This window comes from Heterocephalus glaber, unplaced genomic scaffold, assembly GCF_053883595.1.
Source record: "Heterocephalus glaber isolate CG9 unplaced genomic scaffold, H.glaber_assembly_v1.0 deba00001673, whole genome shotgun sequence".
NCBI lineage: Eukaryota > Metazoa > Chordata > Mammalia > Rodentia > Bathyergidae > Heterocephalus > Heterocephalus glaber.
The window spans coordinates 7,407,778-7,433,295 of NW_028258410.1; the positions used below are offsets into that span (position 1 = coordinate 7,407,778).

Here is a 25,518-nt window from a genome sequence, read left to right on the forward strand (position 1 = left end):
TTCTGCAAGAAGAAAGCTTTATAGCTAGAATAAAGCCATAGGTTTTATAAAATAAATGTGCTAAATTTTGGTTCGGTTAGAACTTGATGTGTTGGGATTTTTGAGAACACATCGGGACCACAGAACAGCTCCAGTTGGCAGCCGGGTCCCTGAAGGCTTCTGTCCGCCCACAGCCTGGCAGCCTCTGTGCTTGGGGAAGGCTGAGTGGCCCTGTGCTGCTCCCTGGACCAGGCCAAGCCCCTCTTCTGGAGCTCAGTGCTGGAGGTCTGGTGGGGCTGCAGCGATGTCCCGGGGTGGGGAAGGAGGAGCCTCACACAGGTGGGGTGGGGGGTGGACTGGGCTGAGGAGCCACTGGCTGTGGAGCCTTGGGCTGCAAGTCCGCCCTGAGCTCCCTTGCGTGCCGGGACCTGTCTGCCCCTGGATGAGGACACACCTGAGCCCGCTGCCCTCCGGGTGCCAGGGGCCCTACCATCCCTCACCACTGATGTGTCACCTTTGGTGGCTGCCATGTGGAAAGTGTAGCACATCTGATTGTCTGGAAAGACAGTCATCTGTGCAACCGTGGCCTTGATATGGGGGTGGAAGGGCCGAGTGACAAGGTGACACCGTGTGTTCCGGTGCATTTCCAGGCGGGGCTGGACTGGTCTCCACACTCGCACCCCCAGCCCCGGAGCTGGGACCCTCCCTACTGCGAGGTTTCCTCCACTTCTGAGCACAAGTGGCCAAACTAGCTTCCGACTGGTCTGAGTTACCTGTGTGGGTGGCCGCAGGTGACCCAGGCCTCATTCTGTGAGGGCCGTTTCTGTTGCTGGGAATCGGGAGAGCTCAGCCTCCTCCTGTGGACCCAGAAGAGGAAGTGCTGGTAAAGCGGAGCAGGGGGACAGGAGAGGCTGAGCCCAGCAGTGCTGTGTCCTTCCGCGAGGGACTGCTGGCCGGAAGAGGCCTGTGCTCAGCGCTTCTGATGGCCAAGGCTGCCCTTGCGAATTGCTGCCCCGTGTCCCTGCATGCAGAGCACTCTTACCACTCACTGGGTTTGCTGAGAAGCTGAATTCACAGAGGGTGCAGACGCTGCCAGCCCAAGCATCTGGCAGGGTGAGGACCCGGGACCCAAGCTTGTCTGGTCGCACAGGGCTCCGTCCCCCATCCTGAAGGGCCTAGCCACCGCCTGCCCCGCTCTGCCCTGCCAGGTGTTGTGAGCGGGCCTGAGCTGGGAGGGCAGGTGGGCCACTCTGGGAGGCTGTGCTGGGTGTGGTAGAGGCCCTGAGGAGGAGGCAGGGGAGTGACTGTTGGATGCCGAGCCAGCTGCGCAGCTGCTGTCTCCCGCAGCACCTGTTTGGGGTGCAGTTTCTGCCACTCCAGTTTGTGGGACTTGGCCCTGCTCTGGGTGCAGCCCGGGTTGGGGCTCTGCAGCAGGGAGCTCTCCCACCCCGGGCTGCCCAGCTGTTCTCTCTTCAGTGTACCGGTCTCCACGCTTCCTTGCTTGCTTTGTAGATGTGCAGCCGGCTAGAAGGCTCCTGTCTTAGTGTGGGAACTGAACCCAGGGCTCTGCACTGAGCTGTGTCTCTGGCTTTACTTTTTTTTTTTTTCAATTTTGAGACAGAGGCTTGCTAAGTTGATAAATTGGCCAGGCTGTGATCTCCCTGCCTCAGCCTCCCACAGTACTGGGTTACAGGTGTGTGCCATGCGCCCTGTTTTTGTTCTCTTTCATTCTTTTCTGGCATTGGAGCCCTGCCCAGCCCCCACTCTGAGATGAGGGTCTCACTGATCTGCTCTGCTGGGCTTGAGCCCGTGACTCCCCTGCCTCAGCCTACCAAGTAGGTAGGATGGCAGGTGTGTGGTACTCTGCGGGTGCAGGAGCATAATTTTAAGTGTTCTTTTGGAAATTTTTATGTCACTGCTTCCTTCAGACCTTTTTAGGCCAGGGAACATAGCTCAGTGCTTAGCATGCACGAGGTCCTGGTTCCATCCCCAGCACTGCAAAATAGGAAAAAAGGGAGGGGAGGAAGTTTTAAAAACTCAGGTGTGACTCATGCACAGAACAGCACAGAAGCCCAGCGTCTGCCTCCCAGTTGCCCAGTGCCCCTCATACTCGTCTTTGGGGGCAGCTCGCACCTGGTACCTCGGCTGAGGCCCTGTCCTGGCTGCCCGAAGAGGCCAGGGGGCTGGCTGCGCCCACCCACCCCACTCTGTGCTCTCCTGGGGCACTGCTCTTTCCCTTGAGGGCAGAGTGGGCCCAGGGGACCCCAGGCCATCAGTGCAGTGGCACTGCTGGGCCATGTCGCCCTGAGTGGCTTAGAGCAGATACCTTGGTACTGTGGGGCCCGGGCTCCACGGGGTTGGCAGCCCTGGGGCCCTCATGCCAGAGGCCACTGTAGCCGCGGCTCATGGCCCACGATGCCCCACTGTGCCGACTCTCACTGAGCCTGGCCTGGTGCTCTGATCCTTTCTGGGACCTCTTGACTCCACTTGGCCTGCATGGGTGCCATGGTATTGTCAGCTCAACACACGGCTAGGCTTCTGAGAAGATCAGTATTCCTTTCCCTTTTCTTGCAGTGCTGGGGATGCAGCCCAGGGCCTTGGAGAAACAATCCATGGTGAGCAGAAGGCGGAAGGCAGTGGAGTAGCAAAGAAGCAGCAAGCAACAGCAGCAGCCCTCTTTCTGTCCCTCATGTTCTATCCAGGCTCCCCACCCTTAGCACTCAGGCCAGATGGGGCATCCTTTATCCCAGCACCACACACTCTAGATCCAACCACCTCTGAGAAGCCCCACCGGAGACCGAAGGAGGCTGTGTGAGGGGGACATCTAGACACGAGGTAACAAGGCTGGACAGCAGAATGCTTTATCTCAGGCCCTTGAGCACATTTCTCCTTGAAGTTCAGGGTATTTACATTTTTAGGTGAATTTCACAGCCTGTGCATGTGCAGATCTCAAATGCATGTGTTGGCAATTGTGGACACCCAGACCCTACAGAGATGTGAACGCTGTCTCAGGAGTCCCCTTGGGCCTCCTCAAGTCAGCCCCCTAACCCCAACCACTGCCTCGTCCCTTGTGGATGGCTGTTGCCTGGGTGGCACCTCATCTATCACATGCAGGTTCTTGTCTTTTTTTGTTTTGTTTTTATTTGGTACCAGGGATTGAACTCAGGACCTTGCACTTGTGAGGCAGGTGCGGTGCCACAGAGCTGAATCCCTGGCCCCACAGGTTCCTGTCTACAGTGGTGTGTTTGTGGCTGTCCCAGTGCCTGGATGCTTTATCTTTTTTTTTATTATTTTATTCTTTTGGTACCGGGGATCGAACTCTTGGGACCTTGCGCTTGCGAGGCAGGCGGTGGAACCACTGAGCTAAATCCCTAGCCCTGCTGTACCTTTTTAATCAGTGATGTTGGAGTCCGTTGTCCGAATATCTCACTCTTTGGTCAGTTTCTCCTCAAGTGACATCAGGGCTGTTCCGGTTTTGCAATTTTTGAGTAAACCTCTGAACGCTATTTTATGGATATGTATTTTTTAATTTCTCTTGAGAAAACACTTCACAGTAGAGTAGCTGATCATAGGGAAAGGTGTGTTTAGACTTTTAAGAAATTTTCAGATGTCTTTCCTAAGTAATTGCACCAACTGCCTCTCACCCGCGAAGAGTGAGAATTTGGTTGCTTCTCCTTATCCATAGCTTTGTGAGGTGGCACCTTTTAAATTTTACCACTCCAGAGGTGAATCGATGAGTTTTGGCAAACGCATGCATAGACCATAGTGTTCCCTCCGTCCCCAGGCCCCTGGGCTCTTTCCAGTGTGTTCTCACCTCTGGAGACAGCGCATGGTCACCTTGGAGCTGCAGAAAGGAGTCGTGAGGGGATCTGAGTCTGGCTCTCTGCTCTCCTTATTGTTCTTTTCTCTTCTTTTCTTTCTGAGTGTGTGGTACTGAGAGTAAACCCAGGGCATTTGCACTGAGATGCATCTCCAGTCCCTTGTTATTTTAAAGACAGGATCTTGCTGAGTTGCGCAGGCGGGGCTTAAACTTGGGATCCTCCCACCAGGGTGCAGGGAACGCGGTGTTAGCCGCCATGCCCCCGTTTGCGAGATGCAGATTCACATGTGTCTGTGAGAAAAGTACAGAGAAGCCCTGTGTGTCCGAAATGCAGTTGCCCTGGTCACATCTCAGAAGTTACAGTCGTGTCACAGCCAACGCATCTCCTGGGTGCAGTCCACTGACCTCACTCTGATTTCCATCTGCTGTTTTCATTCGTGTTTCTTCACCTTTATGGGTCCAGTGTGCAGCTGTGGTTTCAGTGCTGTACCCTGTGTGAGTCTCTCCCCAAACTAGGCCCTGGGAGCCACCAACCTGACCTCCCTGGCCGTTCCTTCACGTTCTGTGCACCAGTAAAGGAATCACCATATGGTCGAGTCCCAGTCTGTGGTCTGGGCTGCAACACGGTTTGTGTACTCACTCAACTGTTGCCGGACTTTGGGATCATCCAGTTTGTAGCTCTTATGAATAAAGCTGTTGTGAACTTTGTTGCACAAGCCTTTGTGTGAACATGGGGTTTGACGCCTTTGCAGTAAATACCGCCAGTGAAGTTGCTGGGCCCAGGCTCGTGTACGTTCAACTGTGTGAGAGGCAGCTGTGCAGTTTTGCTGTTTTTCATTCCACTCACACCGGCAGAATGTGAAGCGCCCTAGCACCACATCCGAGCCACAGTGGGAGTCGTTCCTTGTTCAGATTTGCCCACTTTGGGAGAGGTATAGTGAGTTTCGTTACAGTTTTCATTGACAGTGCTTTGATGTGCGTCGGTCAGCTTTCCATCGCTGTGACAAAACACCCGAGATAAACACCTTTAAAAGCAGAGATGTTTGTTTTGGCTCACAGTTCCGAAGATTGCAGTCCCCGTCACTCCACCCTGTTGCTCTGGACCTCTGGTGTACAGTGGATCACGCCGTAGCGAGTGGTGGACCTGCCCGCCATGTGGCAGTGGGACCCCGTCCCTGGCCCTGCACTGTGACCCAACCTCTTTCCTCTCTGCAGGGTGCACAGCTCCAGGTGCCGCAGTCTGGGTCCCAGACCTCTAACATTCCAGCTCTGGGAACCCTTCAGACCCCAGCGACGGCACTGAGGACGCGGGCTTCTCAGCCATTCACATAGCTGTTTATGCAGCATCTTCTCTGCTCTTCCTGCCTGCTTTCAATGGGGCCGTTTGTGTGTGGTGGTTTAGTTTGCAGCTAGGAACATTTTCCCTGCACTTCTCTCCTTTGTGGAAGTGCCTGTTCACATCTTTGACTTCCTCACTTTTTGGTGATACTGGGGGTTGAACCTAGGACCATCACACGAGCTACATCCCCAGCCCTGTGTGTGTGTGTGTGTGTGTGTGTGTTTGTGTGTGTGTGTGTGTGTGTTATTTTAAGACAAGGTCTTTCTGAGTTGCCCAGGCTGGCCTCAAACTTGCAATCCTCCTGCCTCAGCCTTTTGAGTAGCTGAGAGCACAAACATTTGCCATTGTGCCCAGCTGAGTTGTGATGATTTTTGTGCATTGCAGTCCGAGTGCTTCGTCAAGTGTGTTTGGAAGTTTTCTCTCTCGGTCTCTGGTTCTGTTTTTCATCCAACAGGTACCGAGGAGCACACAGTTCTTACTACATGAAGGTCTTGTGGCAGCTCTTGGCTTCTTTGACTCATTGTCTTTTGGTCCTTGCTATGAAATCTTGGGCCAAAGTCATGAAGACTCTGTCCCGTGTCCTTTTCCTGATGTTTTAGAGATTTGATTGCAACACACACCTGTGATCTAAGTTGGTTTTCATGTGAGGGAAAGGTGTAAGGTGTTGTGCAAGGTTGGTGTAAGGTGTACTTTCAGCATGTGGTTGTCCAGTTTTTCATTTGCCAACATAAGTCATGTCTTTTATGCATTGAATCACTGGCCACGCAGCAAACTGTGCACCTGTTTGTGTCTGTGTTCCACATCTGCACATTCAACCGTGGGTTGGAAATATTCAGAAAAGAAAAATCCATTTATACTGCGCACATACAGACTTTCTCTTGGAATCGTTCCCCAAACAGTTATGCATAATGTCTGTTTATACAGCGTTTCCATCGTGTTAGGTGTCGAAAGTCATCTGGAAATCAAGAACCCAAGCAGCTATGCCATTCACCTACCCTGCCAGTTGGGTAAAGGCCTGGGGTGTCAGTGAGTTTCCCATCTGCGGGTTGCTGAGAGCCAGTTCCCTGGATCTGAGGGACATCTGCATCCATAAAATCAAAGGGGATTTCTTAGATGGTGTAAAAAAATTTCCGTAACTGCAAATGAGGAAACTTGATTTTAAGTTGGACAACAAAGCATGGTACTTAAGTCTTAACCCTTTACAAAGTAAGAAGCTGCAATTTGAGATGAAGCACGCCTATGAGCACTGTTCTTGAGCTTTCCATCATCTGGGCTGACGGGTAGAGGCCTGGCTGGGCTGCACCCCAGAGGGTGAGCTCTGCCTGTGAAGGCCACGTCCAGAGCCCCCCCGCCCAGATGGAGGCCTCCTGGACGCTCACCCTTGCCCGGAGGTCTGGCTCCCCCTGGAGGTGCCTGTGCACAGTGGTCAGGGAGGCCAGGAGCCCACAGACCACAGATCGCCTGCCTCAGTCCTGCGTGGCCCCCAGGCTCCCACATGTGTCCTTGTCCCCTCCCTGCAAGACAGTCAAGGGGCTCCCCTCCCAGGCCCAGGAGTCTCCCCGTGACTTTGCATGTCCTTCCTGGGCCATGATCGCTTTCCACCCCATGTCACCACTCGCTTTGCGCCGTCTGGTTATCGTTGGAAAGGGTTACTTACTTCAGTGCTTCTTGCAAGTGCCACTGTGCCTCACTTGAGTGAAGAGACCTTCACTCCAGGCCACCGCTTGTAGTGCTTAGCCCGAGATGCTGGCCGTCCACACCTTCCGTCCATTGGCTTAGCGCATGAAGTGTCCTGTGCATGGCCGTGGACAGTGGAGTGTGGTCCTGTCTTGCTGGCCCACGCATGTTAGGAGGCGGCCCTGGGGGAGCTGCTCCCATGTCACCCCTTCCCCGTGGGGGTGGGGCCCTGCCGTCACCTCTGCTTCGGTCCAGAGGGTGCCGTCCTCGCCCGCCCTGGACATGGTGGGTATGGCACTTCCTTTCGGGACCCTGTGTTTGCACCGCACAGCTCTGCCAAGCCCTGCTGTGGGCACAGCCCTGGGAGTGTGGGGAAGCTGGGGCGTGCCCTCCCCAGGGGAAGATGAGCCTCCTGAGAGCAGGCAGGGCTGCAGGGACAGAGGAGGCCTCAGCAGGCCCGGCTGTGCAGGTCAGGGCTGGACAGGTGGGGTGCCATGGTGGGGTGCCAGGAGAGACCAGGGTGTCCTAGGGCTCACGGGCCCCACGGAGACCAGGGTGTCGAGGCCGGCCTCACCCGTGCTCATGATCCCCAGACTGCTCGGGTGGGCTGCGTGCTGCATACTCTCGGATGGAGGATGACACTGAGGCTCGGGGCTATCCTCGGTGTGGGGGAAGAGCCCCGGACCTTGACTTCAGCGTGGCCGTCCAAACTCAGAGCAGCTGGCTGTGGGTGCTGGCCCTGCCCTGGGAACAGTGTGCAGCCAGGGACGTGCTTTGCCTTTCCCTGACCCCTCCCTTCTGTTCTTTCATTTATTCATTAACCATGCACTGGGGCCACGGTGGTCTCCTAATGCCCTCCCGCCCTGTATCCCTGGGGTGTACTCATTCCTCTTTCCCTTGGCCCAATCTCACTCCACAGGGCCAGTTTCTCCCTCACTCTTCACTTTTACTTTTCAAATAAACTCTGTCACTGTTTTAAAAAATGAACCAAGGGCGTGATCCAGGCACTTGGAGTCACAGTGACCCCTGCCCTGCCCTGGAGAAACATGATGCAATACTGGCAGCTGCTCTGGGGAGAGACAGGCATCGGAGGGGAGCTGGTGTGGCGTGACCCACGGTGAGAGCAGGGTGGGTCAGGCAGTGCTGCGGGCTCCCTGCGCACGCGTGTGTGCACGTGTGTGTGCATGCGTGTGCAAGAGTTTGAACCCTGCATGGCCTTGTGTGAATGTGTACTTGTGCACGCTTGTGTGAACATAAACATGATTGTGTGTGTATGCCTGTGTGTGTATGCATGCGCAGTGTGTTATGCACTCAAGTGTATGTGTGTGATGGTTCCAGACAGAGGGAACCTGTTTTACAGGCATGCCAGTGCATTTTTGGAGCCCAGCCTGTTTCTCGGGAGGGACAAGCATCTGGTGTAGGAGCAGCTGTGAGGACGGTGAGTCAGGGCCGACCGAAGTCAGCTGACTGCCTCAGTGTGCTCTTTATTCCAGAGCCTTCTTTCCGGAGAGGGCTGAGCTGGGAACATGGTCGCTGAGGCTGCCCTGGTCCTTGCCCAGGACTCACCTGGGGCGGTCAGTGGGGACTCAGCACTCTCGACGCTGCAGAAGGTGTTTGTGTGCAGGAAGTGGCCCTGTGGTGTGCATGGTGGATGGGGCTGCTAGTAGAATCGATCCATTAGGGCTTAGAACAGGCCTCAGGGAATACAAAAAACTCCTTGTGCTCATCACTCAGTTTATTTGTGTTTTGGTTTTTTCTTTTTTGTACTGGGAATCGAACTCAGAACCTTGCCCTTGCGAGGCAGGCGGTGGAACCACTGAGCTATATCTCTGGCCCCATGTTTTGGTTTTTTGAGACAGGGTCTCCCTAATAGTTCAGGTTGGTCTTGAATTCCCTACATAGCCCAGGCTGGCCTCAAACTTGCAGCAATCCTTCCTCCTCCCTAGTGCTGGGATTACAGGCGTTCACTACCACACCCTGTGCTGTATTAGTTTTTGCATGACAATGATAAAAGTGCATCCCGTGGTGGTCCTACGTAATAATGAACTCTGTCTGTACATGGATTGATTGCCTTCAACTTCTGGTTCTTCTTTTGGAATTTTCTTCCTGAAATCACTGCTCGTAAACTCCTCCTTCTAAACGCCAGCTGTGCCTGGTAGGCCCTGAGCAGACAGAAGGATTGGCATTTATGCCTGCACCTGAGGGAAGTCCTCAGAGCCTGCCTGTGAGGGATGCTTCCCTCCAAGCCTGGGTGCGTCTGTCTCCTCCCCAAGAACCTTGGGAGCAAGCCTGAGCTCAAGCAGATGCCCATGGGGGACTTTCTCCTTGATCCTCATCTAAAGGACAAGGGATTCCCCAGAGCCCAGCTGTGCTAGTCCACTCAGTTGCTGAGTGCCCTACCAGATTACTCTAGGACCTGCCAGACACCACAGCAGCTGTGCAGTTCACAGCTACCACAGGGCACGAGGCTCTGGTCTCTCTGCAGCTTGCCAGCACTGTTGATTTGTTGGTTTCTTGGTGGTAGCCATCCTTATGGATGTGAAATCAGATCTCATTGTGGTTTTGATTTGCATTTCCCTGGTAACTAGTGATGTTGGGCATCTTTTCGTGTGCTTCTTGGCCGTTTGCATATCTTTGGATAAACGTCTGTAACCAGATCTATTGCCTATTTGTATCTTGTCTTTTTTGGGGGGTACCAGAGATCGAACTCAGGACCTTGCACTTTCGAGGCAGGCAGTCTAATCACTGAGCTAAATCCTCGGCCTCTTATCTTGTCTTTTTATTATTAAGCTGTATGAGGATAAGGTCTGGACAGGATCTCTTATCAGATATATGACTTGCAAATATTTTCTCGCATTCTATAGGTTGTCTTCTCACTTTCTCGAGAGTGTTTTTAACAGCACTGAAGGTTTTAATTATGGTTAAATCCAGTTTTTCTGTTTTGTTTTTTGTGCTCTGGTATTGTATCTAAGCATCTACTGCCAAATTTAAGGTCATATATATGTCTTCCTGAAGGTTTTATAGTTTTAGCTCTGATGTTCAGATAAGTCACTGATACACATTAGGTATTTCTTCCTTGAAAGGTAGAAGTCCAGCCAGATGTGGTGGTGCGTGCCTGCAATCCCAGCACTCTGAGGCAGGAGGATTTCAAGTTCAAGCCAAGCCTGAGAATTCAGTGATTTAGTGAGATCCTGTAAAAAAAACCAAAAACAAACAAACAAACAAAAAATCCCACAGAAACAAAAACAATACAGAAGGAAAAAGAAAAAGGTGGAAATCCTGCAGTCTCAGGAGCCTCAGCCTGGAGTGGCACCTGGGACTTTGTCATCAGCCCCTCCACCTTGTTCTGAGGCCTGGGACTGTTCTGCCTGTGGCGGGTTGGGGCAGGACAAGACGCTGTGCTGCTCTGGACAGTACCCTGGCCTGCCAGGCTAGACTGGTGCCAGGCTGCTGCTCTACAGACAGCTGCAGGGCTGCTAGGAAGCTGTTGCCTTCCCGCTGAATCGCTGCACTTCCCTTGTGGAGTCCTGAATGACCTTAGTGTTCTCTCCTGTGTGTCTCCCGCACCCCAGATGCAGACCTGAGCGTCATGGAGGCCAGCAGCTCGGACAGCCGAGGCGAGAGGGCCGAGCTCTATGCACACATCGATGAGGGTCTGCTGGGAGGAGAAGCCAGCTTCTTGGGCCCGCCGCTCACCCCAGAGAAGGATGAGGCCCTGCACCAGGCCACCGCGGTGGCCAGCCTGCGGGCAGCTCTCATGAGTAAGAACAGCCTGCTGTCTCTCAAGGCCGACATGCTCGGAGACGACGGCTCCCTGCTGTTCGAGTACCTGCCCAAAGGCACCCACTCGTTGTCCTGTAAGTGCAGTCCCTGTGTGGCCCTGTGCCCTGATTTCCATCATCGGGTCTCCAGCCTCAGACCCAGATAGGCATGAGGAGGAGGGTGTCGCCCATCTGCCAGGTGCAGGCTGTGGGGAGCAGCTGCCTTCCGGGCCCCTCAAGGGCCTCTGGGAAGTTAGCAGGGTGCACTCAGCCAGGGTTTCACCTGGCTCACCTTGAAGGTAGGGAGCCGGCGCAGGAGAGTGTAGTCAGGCGTGGGAGGGAGCAGTGGGTGGTTGTGGGACTGTTTCATACTCAAATTCAAGGCATCTGAACCTAAAACCCACTGAGCTGAGAAGTGCACACAAGTAATAAATAGACCTGAAACCTCGAGCCAGTCTGAGGCAGTGACTGGCTGTGCAGGAGACAGGATCTTTGTGTGGAGGGGTGGTCTCGGCTCCCCCTGCTGGCCACTCGGTCTGGGCTTTGTGCTGAGACACTGAGGGGGGAAGTGCTCATATACTCAACGTCGGAATGCCCAGGGTTGCTTTGTTCTGCTGGTCACACATGAGCTTTTAAAAGGCAGTTGGGTGCTGCCTTCAGAGCCTGCATGTCCCCAGCCCAGATCCAGATGACAGAGCCACTGGGTCTCTAAACAGGCATTGGCTCTTGGCTACCAGGGACAGTTGCTTCCCTGGCGACAGGGCCACTGGGACACCGGCCCGGGCCTGTGCAGTGCAGGGAGTGGCCTGACCTGAGGCCGGACCTGACCCTGGCGTTGGCATTCACCCTTCAGCTGGGGCTCAGTGTGGGCTTGTGGGTGAGCCCCATGTTTCCCTCTGGGGAGCCCCCACACTGGGCGCTGAGTTGAGGTGAGAGGTGCCCAGGGGGCTGGGACCCCTGATGTGGCCACTGGTGTCCACTCGTCCTTCACCGCCAGTCATCTGAAGTTGGGGCTTTGGGACATGTGTCTTTGTTTTAGTTTTCATTCTGTTTTAAAAGACAATACTTTTACAATTTTGTTTTTATGAGCTCTAAATATTCTTTTGAGATTTTCTAGTGGTGTGAGGAGTTATGCAAATTGCTTATGGGTAATAAAGACTAAAAGTGAAAACCAGTGTTTACATTCTCTTTATTTCCCTGTGTTTGGTTAAGGGCCACTGCCCGTGGACAGGACACAGCCGGCAGACCTGGGCGGGCAGAGTGTTTCACAGGCTGTGGGCACCGATGCTGGGCATGATTGAAGAACATCTTCAGGCCTCATTTCCCGCATCTGAGAAACGGGGAGAGTGCCACATGCACAGCTGTTACGAATTTAAAACAAAACAGCATTTGTGGAATGTTGTTCAGTTCAGGCAAAGTACATGTGACAGACGCTTCGGAATGTCGCCCCCATGCTGAGCTGTACTTGCAGGTAGTGATCCAAGCTCCCGGGGTCCTGGGCAGTTTGTGGAAGTGGTTCCAGGGTATTTGGGGTGCTTGGAATTCACAGAGCAGGGAGTTCTGGGAGTGGCTGAGCTCCATGGGTCCTGTGGAAGGTGGCAGGGGTTCCCCAGCACTCAGGCCTGTGCCCCCTGCCGCCAGCTGCAGGCCTGGGCTGTTTTCAGCCTCGACATGTGTGGCTCCTGACTCCTTCAGGGTGGGGACCATTAGCAACTCATTCTTGACTTAGTTCTTATCGGGAATGGTTTAGGAATGAGGGAAATTATTTCTTTGTGCTTTTCCTGTAGTTTCTGGACCTGGCAGCCCTCACCTTGGACACAGGTGCTGTCCACAGCCCTTTGATGCATCTGTGTTGGGCACAGCGTGGTAGATGGGTCAGAGCTACAGATGCTGGCTCCTCCCTGTGCGGCCAGGTGGGGACCTGCAGTGCAGTGTGGGCTGCACATCGCTGCCCTATGCGTCTGGGTGCTGGTCTCCCCGGTGCCAGACCCTGCCTCCTAGGGCTCCTTGCTGCAGGCAGTGCTCAGGCCGGGTTGTAATCTGGATCTGACTCCTCTGACGGGGCCTTGCTTGGCGCCTTCTTTTCAGCCTCTGCCTGTGCCAGTGTGCTGCTGTGTGTGATTTACCATGGCTTGAGGTCGTGCTGGGCAGCAAACCCAGCTGTCCTGGTGTGTGCAGGGCCTGGGCACACGTCACAGGCCTCTGCATTCCTGAGAGGGAGCCATGGGCTGGGAAATAAAGGCCATCTGTGAGTAATTCCAGGTGAAATCAGCTAGTGGGTTTTGGTAACTTGTTATTTCTATAATTTTTTTTTTTTTTTTTGTGGTGCCAGGGATTGAACTCAGGACCTTGCACTTGCAAGGCAGGCGAGGTGCCACTGAGCTAAATCCCTGGCCCCCATTTCTGTAGTGTTTTAACCTCTCGATTTTTTTTGGTACCAGGGATCAAACTCGGATCCTTGCACTTTCGAGGCAGGGGGTGGAACCACTGAGCTAAATCCCGGCCCAAGAATTTGCCCTTTTCATAAGTAGGGTTAGCACTTGGCAGAGTCCTCCCCTGGCCAGGCTTGGACAGGGTGACTTTGGCCATGTGTGGACAGCAAACCTGCCTGGTGGGCAGAGAGGCTGTGGAACTCCCCAGGGAGTGGGTTACTTTAAAACATGATTTTCTTTTCTTTTTTCTTTTTTCTTTTTTTTTTTTGAGACAGGGTCTAACTATGTAGGTCAGGCTGACCTTGAACTCATTGTGTAGCCCAGATTGGCCTTGAGCTGGTGGTGATCCTCCTGCCTCAGCTTCCCAAGTGCTGGGATTACAGGCCTGTGCCACCACGCCCAGCCAAAAACATGATTTTCTGACATCCTGAGTGACATCGGCCTGTTTCTGAAATGAAGACAGGAAAAATCCGGAAAGAAGCCCCTGCCTTCCAGGATTCTGTGGGCCACCTCCATGCTGCAAGTGTCCTCCCTACGGGTTGGTGGTGCCCATGCTGGATGGCAGCACTGGGTGGCAGAGGAGCTGCAGCCAGGGTGAGGGGTCATCCTGATGAGTGGGTGGTGGAGGTGCCCGGGCGTCACAGACCACAGCAGCAGGCGGCCCTGGAGCAGGAGTCTGTCGAGTCTGCATGAGAAGCAGCGTCAGGCCCGCCAGAGCATGGCCCGGTCCATCTCCTGCTCCTCCTCCTGGAAGCGCCCGTTGGCAGGAGGGTGTGTTTGCTCCTTAGCTGCCCAGAGGCTCGGACTGGGCTGTGGTGTGTGGGGGGCAGCTCAGCAGGGTGGCGCTCAGGGTTTGCAGACCCTCCTGTGCACCCCACACTGGCTCAGCCCCTCGCCACATGAGTTCTGGAAGTGCACTGCAGCCACAGGTGCCTGGGCAGGGCGTCGGGTGCTGCCTCCTCCTCCGGAGCAGCTGGGCTGTGCAGCTGGGGGCTAAGTGGGTTTGGAGAAAGGAAGACTCTGCGCGCCTGGTGGGCAGCATGGCCAGTTTCCTTGTGCCCTTCAGCTCGGGTGAAGATGAGATCCCTGCGTCCTGGCTGCTGGGCCCAGGCTTGGATTTTCGTTGGGACTTGTGACTCCTCGTGCGGGCTGCTCCTGAGGAGCTGGGTCTGAGGCAGAGACTTTGGTTGGCGCAGGAGAGCACACAGCCCAGCAGGTGACGTCACTGGAGAAGGGGCCCCTTGCCACAGGGCTCACAGCTGCTCTGTGGTGCAGGACCCTCAGCCCAGGGACCCAGCTGAGGCCTGATTCTCCTTGGCCACTCGTGTACCGTGTTGGTATGTGTGGTCTGGGGCTGGCAGGCAGTGTGCAAACAGTGTAGCGTAGCTGGTCCTGGTCCTCAGATGTCCTTTCCGGATGGCTCTGGAGCAGTCTAGAAAAGTGGAATTAATTTCTTTGTTTTCATAGGACTAATATTGGCTTGGCTATGAGTTCAGCAAATGGTGGTTTCATCACTGGCTCATCAGTCTTCTGATTGCTCCATCAGAAGGCTTTTTTCCTTCTTTTGACTCAGTTTAACTTGGTTCTCTTTTACTTTGGTTAATTTGTTTGTAGTCATTGTTCACTGAATAGAAACCATGAAGAGTCATTCACAACTTGGAACATGGCTCTGACACACGGGTGTGTCCGTCCTGGATGTGGACACCTGATGGCCCACCTGTGGGCCCAGAAACGGGAACAGAGCAGATGGAAGACAGCCCAACCGACGCAGGTACAGGAGGCCATGTTACCTTGAGACTGAGGCACATCACACCGTGTGCGGTGACCCGAAGTGCCCCATGTCACCCTAGCACGCGCTTTCTTGGCCGGAAACCCCCTCCCCCACCTGCTGCAGGGCAGCCCCACCCATCGGACGCACTGGAGCCTCCGGCTGCCTGCTTGGATGCTTCCTCCTCCTCACTGGCCATAAGTGAGGCCTGAACATCCTGGAGCATTTGGTGGAGAATGTCTGTAGCTTTTTTCTCTTTTGGCTTACAGAATATTTGCTTATTGTTTGGTTTTTTTGGTACTGGAGATGGAACTCAGGACCTTGCACTTTCGAGGCAGGTGGCAGAACCACTTGAGCTAAATCCCAGGCCTGCTTATTGTTTTCATACGAGGAATCGAGGGCCTTTACTTGCTCCTAGGTTGCTTCTGGAATTCCTACCAAGGGCATTTGGTGCAGTATTACTGGACTCAGGCTGATGGATCTTAAAGAACTTGTCAGAAGATTGGCTCTCAAGGACACAGGTCGCCAGCCTCTGCAGAAATCACTGTGCTCCCACAGAAAGAGCCCACCACAGACCAGGCTGGTGCGAAGGCCCCTGCTGGCTGGCATCAGCCAGCCAGAGTCCAGAGTGCAACTTCCAACAAGATCTTGCATTCTCCCCACCAACTGTCACCTTCTGGGACTCTCTGAAGCCCCGAGGCTTCATTCTTCTCTGTGGTGAGCCCCGCTTCCTGCATGCCCAGGGCCGGAGCCACTCAAGGGGGCCCTGGCCGCAGAGTGAAGGCCTTCCACCCTTCTCCCACTCAGCCACAGGATGGCTCTGGGGCCTCCAGACTGAGCCCGAGGAGACACTGCCTCCAGCCCAGGTAAGACGAGGTGGCCCAGAGCACACTGCAGGTGGCACTGCGTGTCCAGCGAGCTGGTCCTGTGGGCATAGTGCCTGTGACTCCTGTGCCCAGCTGTGTCCTGATGCCAGAAGCAGTCACAGCACTAGGTTCTTAGTCCTCTCCAGCTCACCTCAGTGCTCAGCCACAGGTATGAAGCTAACTTGTTTTATATGTAAGATACTTCTTGGAGTTATTGGGAGGCTGAGGCAGTAGGATCATTTAAGCTCTTGAGTTTAAACCCAGCCTGGGCAACATAGCAAGGTGGTCATATATATTTTTGTAAATTCTCTAACCTTGTTTTTGTCTTTTTTTTGGTACTGGGGATCAAACTCAGGACCTTGCACTTGCGGGGCAGGTGGCGGAACCACTGAGCTAAATCCCCAGCCCTCTAACCTTGTTTTGAGAGACTTTTTTTCTCCCCCTAACATAATGACATTTGATTTGTACAGGATGAGTTAAAAACCCCAGTTCCTAGACGGGCATGGTGTCACACGCCTGTAATCCCAACACTCGGAAGGCTGAGGCAGGAGGATTACCATGAGTTTGAGACCAGCCTGGACTATATAGTGAGTTCAAGACCAGCTTGAACTACACAGTGAAATCTTGTCTCAAAAAAACAAAGCCATAAGAAAACCACCAGTCCCTAAAATTTAGAATGGTAGGTGTACTGAGCAGATTTTGCCTGTGCAGGCCCTGCGTGTTCCTGATCTCCTTGCCCTAGGGAGTTCTGGTGGGGGTGAGCCCTCCTGCCTGGCCCGCTGCTGTGAAGGGTTAGCTGGCCTCCTTTAAAAAGCAGATCCTCAGGAAGAGCCTACCCACGTGTCGGGCTTTGAAGTTAAAGAGTGACTCTTGCTTCGAGGGCCTTTCTAACGAGGCAGCTTTGGGTGGTGGGCTTGTGTTCACGGCTTTTCTTCCGTGACATCTGATTTGATGGGGACATGGGAAGTGAGGCCCACCACAAGCAAGAATGCTGTTGGCTGGAGTTAATGACGCGTTCCTTTCCAGGTGGCTGGTGCCAGGTTGTCTTTGTAGCTGTCAGGTAGGGAGCGGGTAGGTGAGAGGGCTGTCCGCCGGCTGCAGGTCGTCCTGATTCTCGGGTCCAGTGTTCTGCACCTCACGTGCTGCTGGTTTCAGGTCCATGGCTCTCATGACCTGAGCGGCAGTCTTCTCTGGACTCGGCCCCGGCCAGCCCTGCCCTGGACACCAGGAGCCCTCTCCAGCACCTTGTGCCACTGCCCCTGCCACAGGCCTGGGCGGCCCTGGTGACACCTCCACCCATGCCACGCAGAGCCACGGAGCTCTGGCTGGGGCTCTTCTGGGGAGAACTGAGCCATGGCACTGTGAACACGTGTGTCCCTCCGCACGCGCACACACGCACTGGGGATTGAAACCAGGACCCTCAATCTGAGCTACATCCCCAGACCTTTTTTATGTTTCATTTCCAAACAGGGTCTTGCTAAGTCATTAAGTTGTCAGGGCTGATCCTCCTGCCTCAGCCTCCCAGAGTGTGGGGACTACAGGTGTGCCCACTATGCCTAGCTGGAAGGGGCGCTTGTGTGTGGTGTGGCCCATCATTGCGGGCAGGTTGAGGTGGCTGTGGGTTCAGTCTCCAGGTGTTCAGGGCGGAGGCTCAGCCTTCGCTGCGCACTGGTGAGCTCAGGAAGGTCACAGAGTGGCCCGTGTGCTCTGCCAGCGAGCAGGGAGGCGTCTGTGGGGAAAGGCTTCCAGCCAGCAAGACCCTGCTCCGTGGGGGAGGCCACACCCCTGTTCCCACTGTCCCCACCCATCCTCGCTCCCTGCACTTGCCTCTACTGCTCAGGCCTGGGAAACAAGCTTGAAGATGGAGGAGCCAGGGTTTCATTCTGGCATTCTGTGCAGCTGGGGAAAGGCCCAGGCCCTTTCATGTGCTTGCCAGGTGCTCTGCTGCTGAGTTACAGCCTCACCACCCTTTTTTACTTCGAGACAAGTCTTGCCCAGTTTCTCAGCTCACATCTAACTCGATGAGGCATCAAACGGGACTCTCCTGCCTCAGCCTCAGGTTTCTGTGGCAGAGGTGCTGTGCCTGCAGCCGGGTTGCGGCGTCTCGTCTGCGTGCCTTTCTGCTCTCCTCTTGTCAGCCACATGGGGTCTGTTGGCATCGCCTCTGCAGGACCACGTTGCTACCCTGGTGTGCTAGCTCGAGAGGCACAGTGGGGCCTCTGGAGCCGGGTGTCTCAGGGACCCATGCCCAGAGCTGCACTGTGGCAGCGCTCGGGCTCTTGGTTTGGCTGATTTTCGAAGACATCTTCAAGTTTTAGATGGGTTCCAGAGAAGCTGAGGGAAGTGGGTGCACAGTGGGTGGAGTATTCTGAGATTTCATTTTCACACCTGACGCTATCCCCACACCAGCCTGGGACCTCTGGGCTCCTCAGACACTGCACTTCTCAACTTTGTTACCAGCTTACTGAAATACTTCACTAAAATATTGTGGCTCAGGGATTGGCTTCAAGGAGTTTTAAAAATTATCAGTGAAGGGCTGGGGATTTGGCTCAGTGGTTCTGCTGCCTGCCTCGAAAGCACAAGGACCCAAGTTCGATACCTGGTACCAAAAAAAAAAATTATCGACGTGTAACATTAATCTCTCTTGAAAACAGAATTTCAGTAGTGAAGGGATTGTTCTCTCTTAGGTCTGTTAACTCCACAGAACTTGCTCCTTGTCTGCAAGTTCCTTCTGGGCTCTCAGCGTTTGTGCCTTCCTCATAAAGCATAGCCGTGGCCTCCCAGGCAGTGTGGATCGAGTGACAGCAGCAGAGTGCATTGATGGAGATAAAGATTACTCACTGGGGGATGTCAGTTTATTAATTTAGACTGCATTTTAAATGTATGGTGCAATTTTGATCATTGTCACTTTGCCAGGTGCTAATAAGGAAAAAGCATTTATTTATTGTAAAAAAATGTATCTGAAGAAAACTCTCTGAATTTCTAGTTTCAGTCATGGCTAGCTAGTATTGGACTGACCCTCTGCGGAAAAACTATTTGAAAAGCTGCCATCCCCCCTAAAAAAAAACCATAAAAAACTCAACCCACACAAACACATAAACAAGCACATAAACAAAACCAAGCCAGCTGTGTTGTGACACACTTGTAATCCTAGCACTCTGGGAGGCTGAGGCAGGAGGATCACCAAGTTCAAGCTCAGCCTGGGCAACTTAGCAAGACCCTGTCTGAAAAGAAAGAAGAAAAGGGCTAGGGATGTAGCTCAGTGTGAAGTCCCTCGGTTCAATCCCCAGTACTTCAGAAACAACACACACACACACACACACACACACACACTGAGGCAGGCGTGTCCTGCGTGGCTGGTGCAGGAGGCAGTGAGTGGGCTTGGCAGGTTTTCCAGTCAGCGGAGCAGGACACAGCTTAGTGGGGCTCGACTATGGTTTGTGCTGTTGACCCCGGGTCTTCAGGGTAATCACAGGGGGTCACAAACCCCCAATGCAGGACTCGCCGGGAAGAGCCCACGCGTGCGCGCCCTCAGCGCCTGGGCTATGCACAATGGAGGGAGCCACGTTCTCCAGGGGCAGCAGCAGGCACCGGGGGTTCCGGAGGGCAGAGCTGGGCAGACTGGCTGCCTGGGAGTGAGGCGAGGCGAAGGCTCCACGCTCCTGGGGACGCCCCAGGGTCAGTCTGCTCGCTGGGGAAGAACAGCACCGTGGAAGCCGCGCCGTGGCTGTCTTTGGAGAAAGACGACGCTGTCAGAGCGCCGTGTGCAGCGCCTCTGGGATGGGCCCTGGGCGGAATACCAGGGCGAGCCGTGGCAGACCGCGGACTGTCAGCAAGGTGAGCGGGGAGGGCAGCAAGGGCGAAGGAATCTCAAGACTTCACGAGAATTGTGACCTGAGAAAGAGAATCAAGTGGACATTTGAAACTGAAACCTCGGCCTCTGAGCTGAAGACTTCATAGGGCGGGCTGGGTGTGGCGGCGCACGCCTGTCCCTCCAGCACTTGGGAGGCTGGGGCAGGAGGATTTCAGTTCCAGCCCAGCCTGGGCAGCAAGATCAGTCTCAGCGTGGACAGCAGCCTGGAGCGCGGGAAGTATCGGTGCGACCGGGGCGCGGGAGCGGGAGGCGCGGAGCACGTGACCGCCCAGGCGCGGCAGCTCCCTGAAACCCCAAACCACGCGAAGCTGCGCCAGAACCGCCTGCGGAGAGGCCGCCGTGGGGCGCCGCCGCCTGGCCGATCCCGCGCACGCGCACACACGCACACGCGCGCGCTCGCAGGGGGGGCCCCGGGCCGCTGACTCGAGCGAGAGCCAGGGCCCAGGGCGGCCCGGTCCGCCTGCGCAGCGCCAGGGCTCCGTGAGGCCTCAGCACTACGTCAGGCGCAGGGAGCAGGACGGTGGCCCGTCCGTCCGGAGACTCCCTGAGGAGCGAGTGGAAAGACAGATAACTAAGGGGGAAAGGGTAAGGCGCGCAAAAGGACAGATGGAAGCTGGGGCGCTTGAACAGCTGTCGCAGCAACTACGTTACTGTAAGAGGATCTGTCATTGTAGATCACGGTATGGTGAGATGACCTCTCAGTCTGGTGACAATTATCATTGGTGGGGATTGAGCCCAAGGACGCGCTACCACTGAGCATCAGCCCTCTTCTTCTTCTCCTTCGCCTTTCCCCTCTTCTTTTTTTCCAGTACTGGGGATTGAACTCAGGACCTTGCACTTGCCAGGAAGGTGCAGGGCCAGAGTTACATCCCTGGCCCCCCTTACTAAGTTGCCCAGGCTGACTTCAAACTGGTGGTCTTCCTGCCTCAGCCTCCCAAGTAGCTGGGGTTCCGGGCCTGTGCAACCACACCCTGCCATTTTTGTTCATTTATTTATTTAATTTAAATGTTGCCCAGGCCAGCGTGGAACAGTTAGGCTCAGATGATCCACCTGCCTCAGCCTCCCAAGTAACTAGGACTGTAGGCACTCCTGCTACACCCACAGCTTTTTTTTTTGTATTATCTTGTTTTTGTTTTTTTTACTCTTTGCTATTTGTAGGTATGTATGTATGTATGTATGTATGTATTATTTTTATTTTTTCCAGTACTGGGGATTGAACTCAGGACCTTGCACTTGCCAGGCAGACGTGGCATCACTGAGCTACGACATCCCTGGCCTATTCTTTGCTGATTTTAGACCAAATACTTTATGGATGAAGACACAGAAAAGTTTAAGGGAAAAAGACAGATAAAGATAAACCAAGCAAACACTAACTTAAAGAAAGCTAGTTATAATTAATTATTAATACTATTATGATAACTAGTATCACAGTGAACTCTTTTGGGAGGTGCTTTGAGACAGGGTCTTGCTGTACAGTTCTGAATTTGCTGTATAGTTGAAACCACTCTGTAGACCAGCCTGGCTTCCAACTTGTGATCCTCCTGCCTCAACCTCTCAAATGCTGAGATTACAGGCAGGCTCCTGGGCAATCAAAGTAAGCTTTTTAAAGAAGTCTCACCCAGGAGGGACTTGCACTCTGATAAAAGGGTCAGCTCAGTAATGAGTGAAGAGTCCTGATGTGTGTGCTTCTAATAATAGCTCGCTGGTAACCATGTGAAACCAAAGCTGCTGGCCCTAACAGGAGAAATGGCGAAGTCTGTGATTAGCAGTACAGCAAGTGGCTCAGGGACAGAGGAAATTGAACACAGTTCTCAGCGTTAAGCTAATCTTGGATTTCTGGAATAAATATGTCGTGGTAAGGTGTTGCTCCTGTTCTGCATCTTTGAATTGAACTTGGTGATGTTTTGCATCTGTGTTCAGACCTAGTGGCCTGGACAACACAGCATGCAGCTTCACACCCAGCTTGGAACATCCCAGCACATCACCAAGCAGACCTCAAAGGCCGTCAGCAACACCTCAGAGGGCTGAAGCCGTCTGCTCTTCGACCTTAGCAAACCTCAGCGAGCTGAAGTTAGAATCAGCAACAGAAACTAGAATATCGCTGTGTGCTTCTACATGAAGTAGCACTCTCATCCATAATGATGTGTGTTCCAGAGTAAGTCACATGGAAATTCTAAAAAGTTTTGACCTGAATGATCATGAAAATATGCCATCTCAAAACTGGAGACCACTTCTAAAGCAGTGTTTATAGCTCTTATTGTCCATATTAGGAAAGAAGGCAGATTCTAAATTTCTGTGTGAAGAAGTAAGAGTATGTTATGTACATGCACCAACTCCCTAGAAGTGTAGTCTTGATGTACTAAAAGTTATGGAAAAACAAGGGAGAAAAAGAAGAGCAAACTAAATGCAGAGAATAAGAAGGAAGTGAAGAGCATGTGTCAATGGAGAAAAAAGATCCCCATCCTTTCCCCGTACGTGCCTATAATCCCAGCACTCTGGGAGGCCGAGGGAGGAAGGCTGAGGGTTCTATCCCAGTCTCGGTGATTTAGCAAGACCCTGTCTGTCTCAAAATTTAAAAAGGGTTGGGATGTAACACAGTGCAAAAGATTTGGGTTCAATCCCCAGTACTGATGGGAGAGAGAGCGAGCGAGCAGGCAGACTCCTTATCTAAAGTGGTCAGTAAAACGAAAACACTTACCAATAAAAGTTATAGAAAGCTCATTACTGCAGATCTCATAGGTATTGGAAAGATAATAAGAGAATACTTTAAACAACCTATCCAAGCCTCTTAAAGTGTTGCTGGGAACAGGAAAATTCCTTGAAAATGCAGTTTATCAAAACAGAAGCAGAAAGGGAGAGGAGTTGAGAGTTCTATAATTTGCTGAGGAAACTGAATTATGATTGTAAAACCTCTCCATAAGGAAGTGCCAGGACGCACCAGCTTCCCTAGTGAGCCTTGTGATGGCGATAAAAGGGGATGCGTCTCACCTGCCAGCTCCGCTCGGTCCCCAGACCCGACCACTGTGGGGATCAAGGGGGTTGGACAGGACGGAGCCTCGATCAGGAGGTGCTGCAGGTGTGTGCTGTCCGGGTTTTCGTGATGGGATGTGGCACAGTCATGAGGCTTTATGTTCGGATTCGTTTCTGAGATGCACTGGGAGTCTGGTCTCCAGAAAATTGTGATTTGACAGAATTAAAACGGCTGCCTGGTGGAAGACTGGAGACACACCACTGGCCCTCTGAGGAGGGCTCTTTGCCCTTGGCAGCAAACCTTTCGGCCCTGGGTGGTTCACTGGCAGCTTCTCCCAGTCTCAACACTGTCATGAAAGAGGTATTTTGTTTGTTTGTTTGTTTTGCTGTATTGAGGACTGAACCCACGGATACGGATGCTCTACCACTGAGCTACATCTCTAGCCCTCTTTTTAATTTTATCTATTTATTTTCATTTTTTGAGACAGGGTCTTGCTATGCAGTCCAGGCTGGCCTTCAACTCACTATGTAGTTTAGGCTGACCTTGAACTCCTGGCAATCTTCCTGCCTCAGCCTCTCGAGTACTGGGATTATAGGCATGCACCTCCCCCCACACACCAGCTTTTTAATTTTATTTTGAGACAGCGTTTCCCTAAGTTGCCCAGGCTGGCCTCAAATTTGTGATCCTCCTGCCCCAGCCTCCTGAATAGCTGGGATTATAGGCATGGTGTCCCATGCCCTGTGAAGAGGTTCCTGGATGTTCACTTGTGCACAGTGAGGCCTGATGAACTTGGTACTGCAGTCCCAGTGTGGCTGGGAGGGGACAGAGGAAGAGCCATGGTTATAGCCTGGGCTGCTGCCCCAGGTCTGGGGTTGGGAGGAGGCCGGAGCCTTCTCAGGTTTGGGACTGGCCCCCGCCGGTGTGAATCACAGCAAATGTCACCTAGCTTCATGTTTTGGTTTACTGCGAGCCAGCTTCTGCAGGCCTGCTCCTCGATGGGTGATCCACTTGGGAGGCCTTGTTCATCCTGAGGACACTAGGTCCCCAGTGAACAGCTTCCAGGTGTGGGCCTTGGGGCGGGGCCAGCACTCAATTTAATGATCATCGATTGCACTCTCCCCAGGTTTATTTTCAAGGCTATTAGTGTTCCCGGGATGAAACTGTTCGTCTGTAACAGCATCACAGCATCACTGGTAATTTATCAAAAAAAAAAAAAAAAAAGAAGAAGAGGGGCCGGGGATTTAGCTCAGTGGTTCTGGTGCCTGCCTCACAAGCACAAGAACCTGAGTTCAATCCCCGGTACCAAAAGAAAAAAAAGAAGAATTTCTTTCTTTGCACTGTGAGGGCCTCCCCCACTCCACCCTGTCTTGCTGTGTGGCTCAGGCTGGTCTTGAAGCCCCGGCCAGGGATCTTCCTGCGCGCCTGGCATGGCTCCCAGTCCCACCATGGAGGAGCAATGGCACGGCAGCCAGGGAGCTGGTGGGGCAGGAGCCGCATCTCTGCCCGGGCCCTGGGCCCCAGCAGTGGCACTCGCCCCACCCGAGGGTCCCGCTCCTGGACCTTGAACTTTGAGTTCATTGGTTTCCAGGTGCGTTGGTCAGACCCAGGGCCTCCTGCCTGGTCGTCAGGGGCTCTGGTTGGCCTGACACCCCTCCACTGTGTCACTGGGGCTGAGAACCAGGAAGCGACTGTGGGACACTCCGAACAAGGCACCAAAACACAGACTGGCACAGCTGAACTGTGGGGGCGTTAGTTGTTTCCGGTGAGAAACTGCTTCCATGCTAGCAGGCGGCCTGCGGTGCTGCCACACCCCTATCCCTTTTTACATTTTTTTTTTTTTGTACCAGGGATGGAACTCAGGAACTTGTGCTTGCAAGGCAGGCAGTAGAACCACTGAGCTAAATTCCCGCCCCTTCCCTTTTTAAATTTTAAGTCTGGGTCTCACTAACTTGCCCAGGTTGGCCTTGAACTTTCGATCCTCCTGCCTCAGCCTCCCAAGTAGCTGGGGTTACAGGCACCCACAACCACAGCTAGCTCCTGGGCCATCTCCAGCTGTGTCTCTACCTTGAGCAAGCCCTCCTTACACAGGTGGGCTACTACACATGTCTGTTCTAAATTATTTTTCTAGAACAAAATGTGTTTCTGGCAGATGCCACTGTGCCTCACTGCGGTCATTCCCTGCCAACCTCGGTCAGGCCCACCGTGTTCTTCCACCGTGCCCTTGGGCCACATCTCCTTCGAGCTGTTTTGAGACAAAGCTCCCAACGACAGCAGAAAACTTTTGTGCTCTGAGCACTGGAGAGAAAGGATTTGGTTATAAGGGTCCCGGCTTTCACAGAATTATTCCAGGATTTATGTGCCAGGGTGGTGACTTCACACGCCATGGCGATGAGAACTTCCTCCTGATGCATGCAGGTCCTGGTCTTCTGTCCATGGCAGATGCTGGACCAAACACAAACGGCTCCCAGTTTTTCATCTGCACAGCCAGACCGAGTGGTTGGATGGCAAGTATGCAGTCTTGGGGAAGGTGAAGAAGGGTGTGAACAATGTGCAGGCCATGGAGCGCTTCGGGTCCATGGCAAGACCAGAAAGGAGGTCACCATCATGACTGTGGGCAACCCTAATGTGCGTGGCTCATGTGTATCGAGATCGCCAGCCCATTCCTCTGCAGCTCAGGAAACCACCTCCGCCCCCTGAGAGAGGTGCTCTCCTGAGTTAAGTATTTATTTGACATGCAGGTCTGAATCATTAGAGGAGGCAAAAAATATGGTAATTCAAAATTTTAACTTTCATAGTTATAGAAGCAGTATATAAACCAAGGCTATATTCCCCAAAAGTTGTTTTTAAAAAATCATGTAGAAACCCATTCCCTTTGTAGAGCATGTGCCTTTGCCCGGGAGGGTGTGGCTGCAGGAGGAGTGGTCTGTGGCCTGGCTCCCTGGCAGTCAGCAAGGTCTCCCGGCTGGGAGCTCCCAGTGTGCTGCGGGTTGTGGCTGGATACCTGTGCCCTGCTGGTCAGGTGCATGTGCTG

General features: G+C 53.5%; 1 protein-coding gene across 4 annotated transcripts in view; it reads left to right on the top strand.

The window, feature by feature from the left end:
• Zbtb46 (zinc finger and BTB domain containing 46) overlaps nt 1-25,518 on the top strand; it is a 66,907-nt gene that overhangs the window by 27,474 nt on the left and 13,915 nt on the right. For 3 of the 4 annotated variants that reach the window (XM_087197636.1, XM_013070832.3, XM_004841096.4), the window contains exon 3: nt 10,388-10,672. The exons of the other annotated variant lie outside the window; for it this stretch is intronic. In XM_087197636.1, the coding sequence (XP_087053762.1) occupies nt 10,388-10,672 (285 nt within the window). The remainder of the gene's footprint in view (nt 1-10,387; nt 10,673-25,518) is intronic. 4 annotated transcript variants of the gene reach the window in all.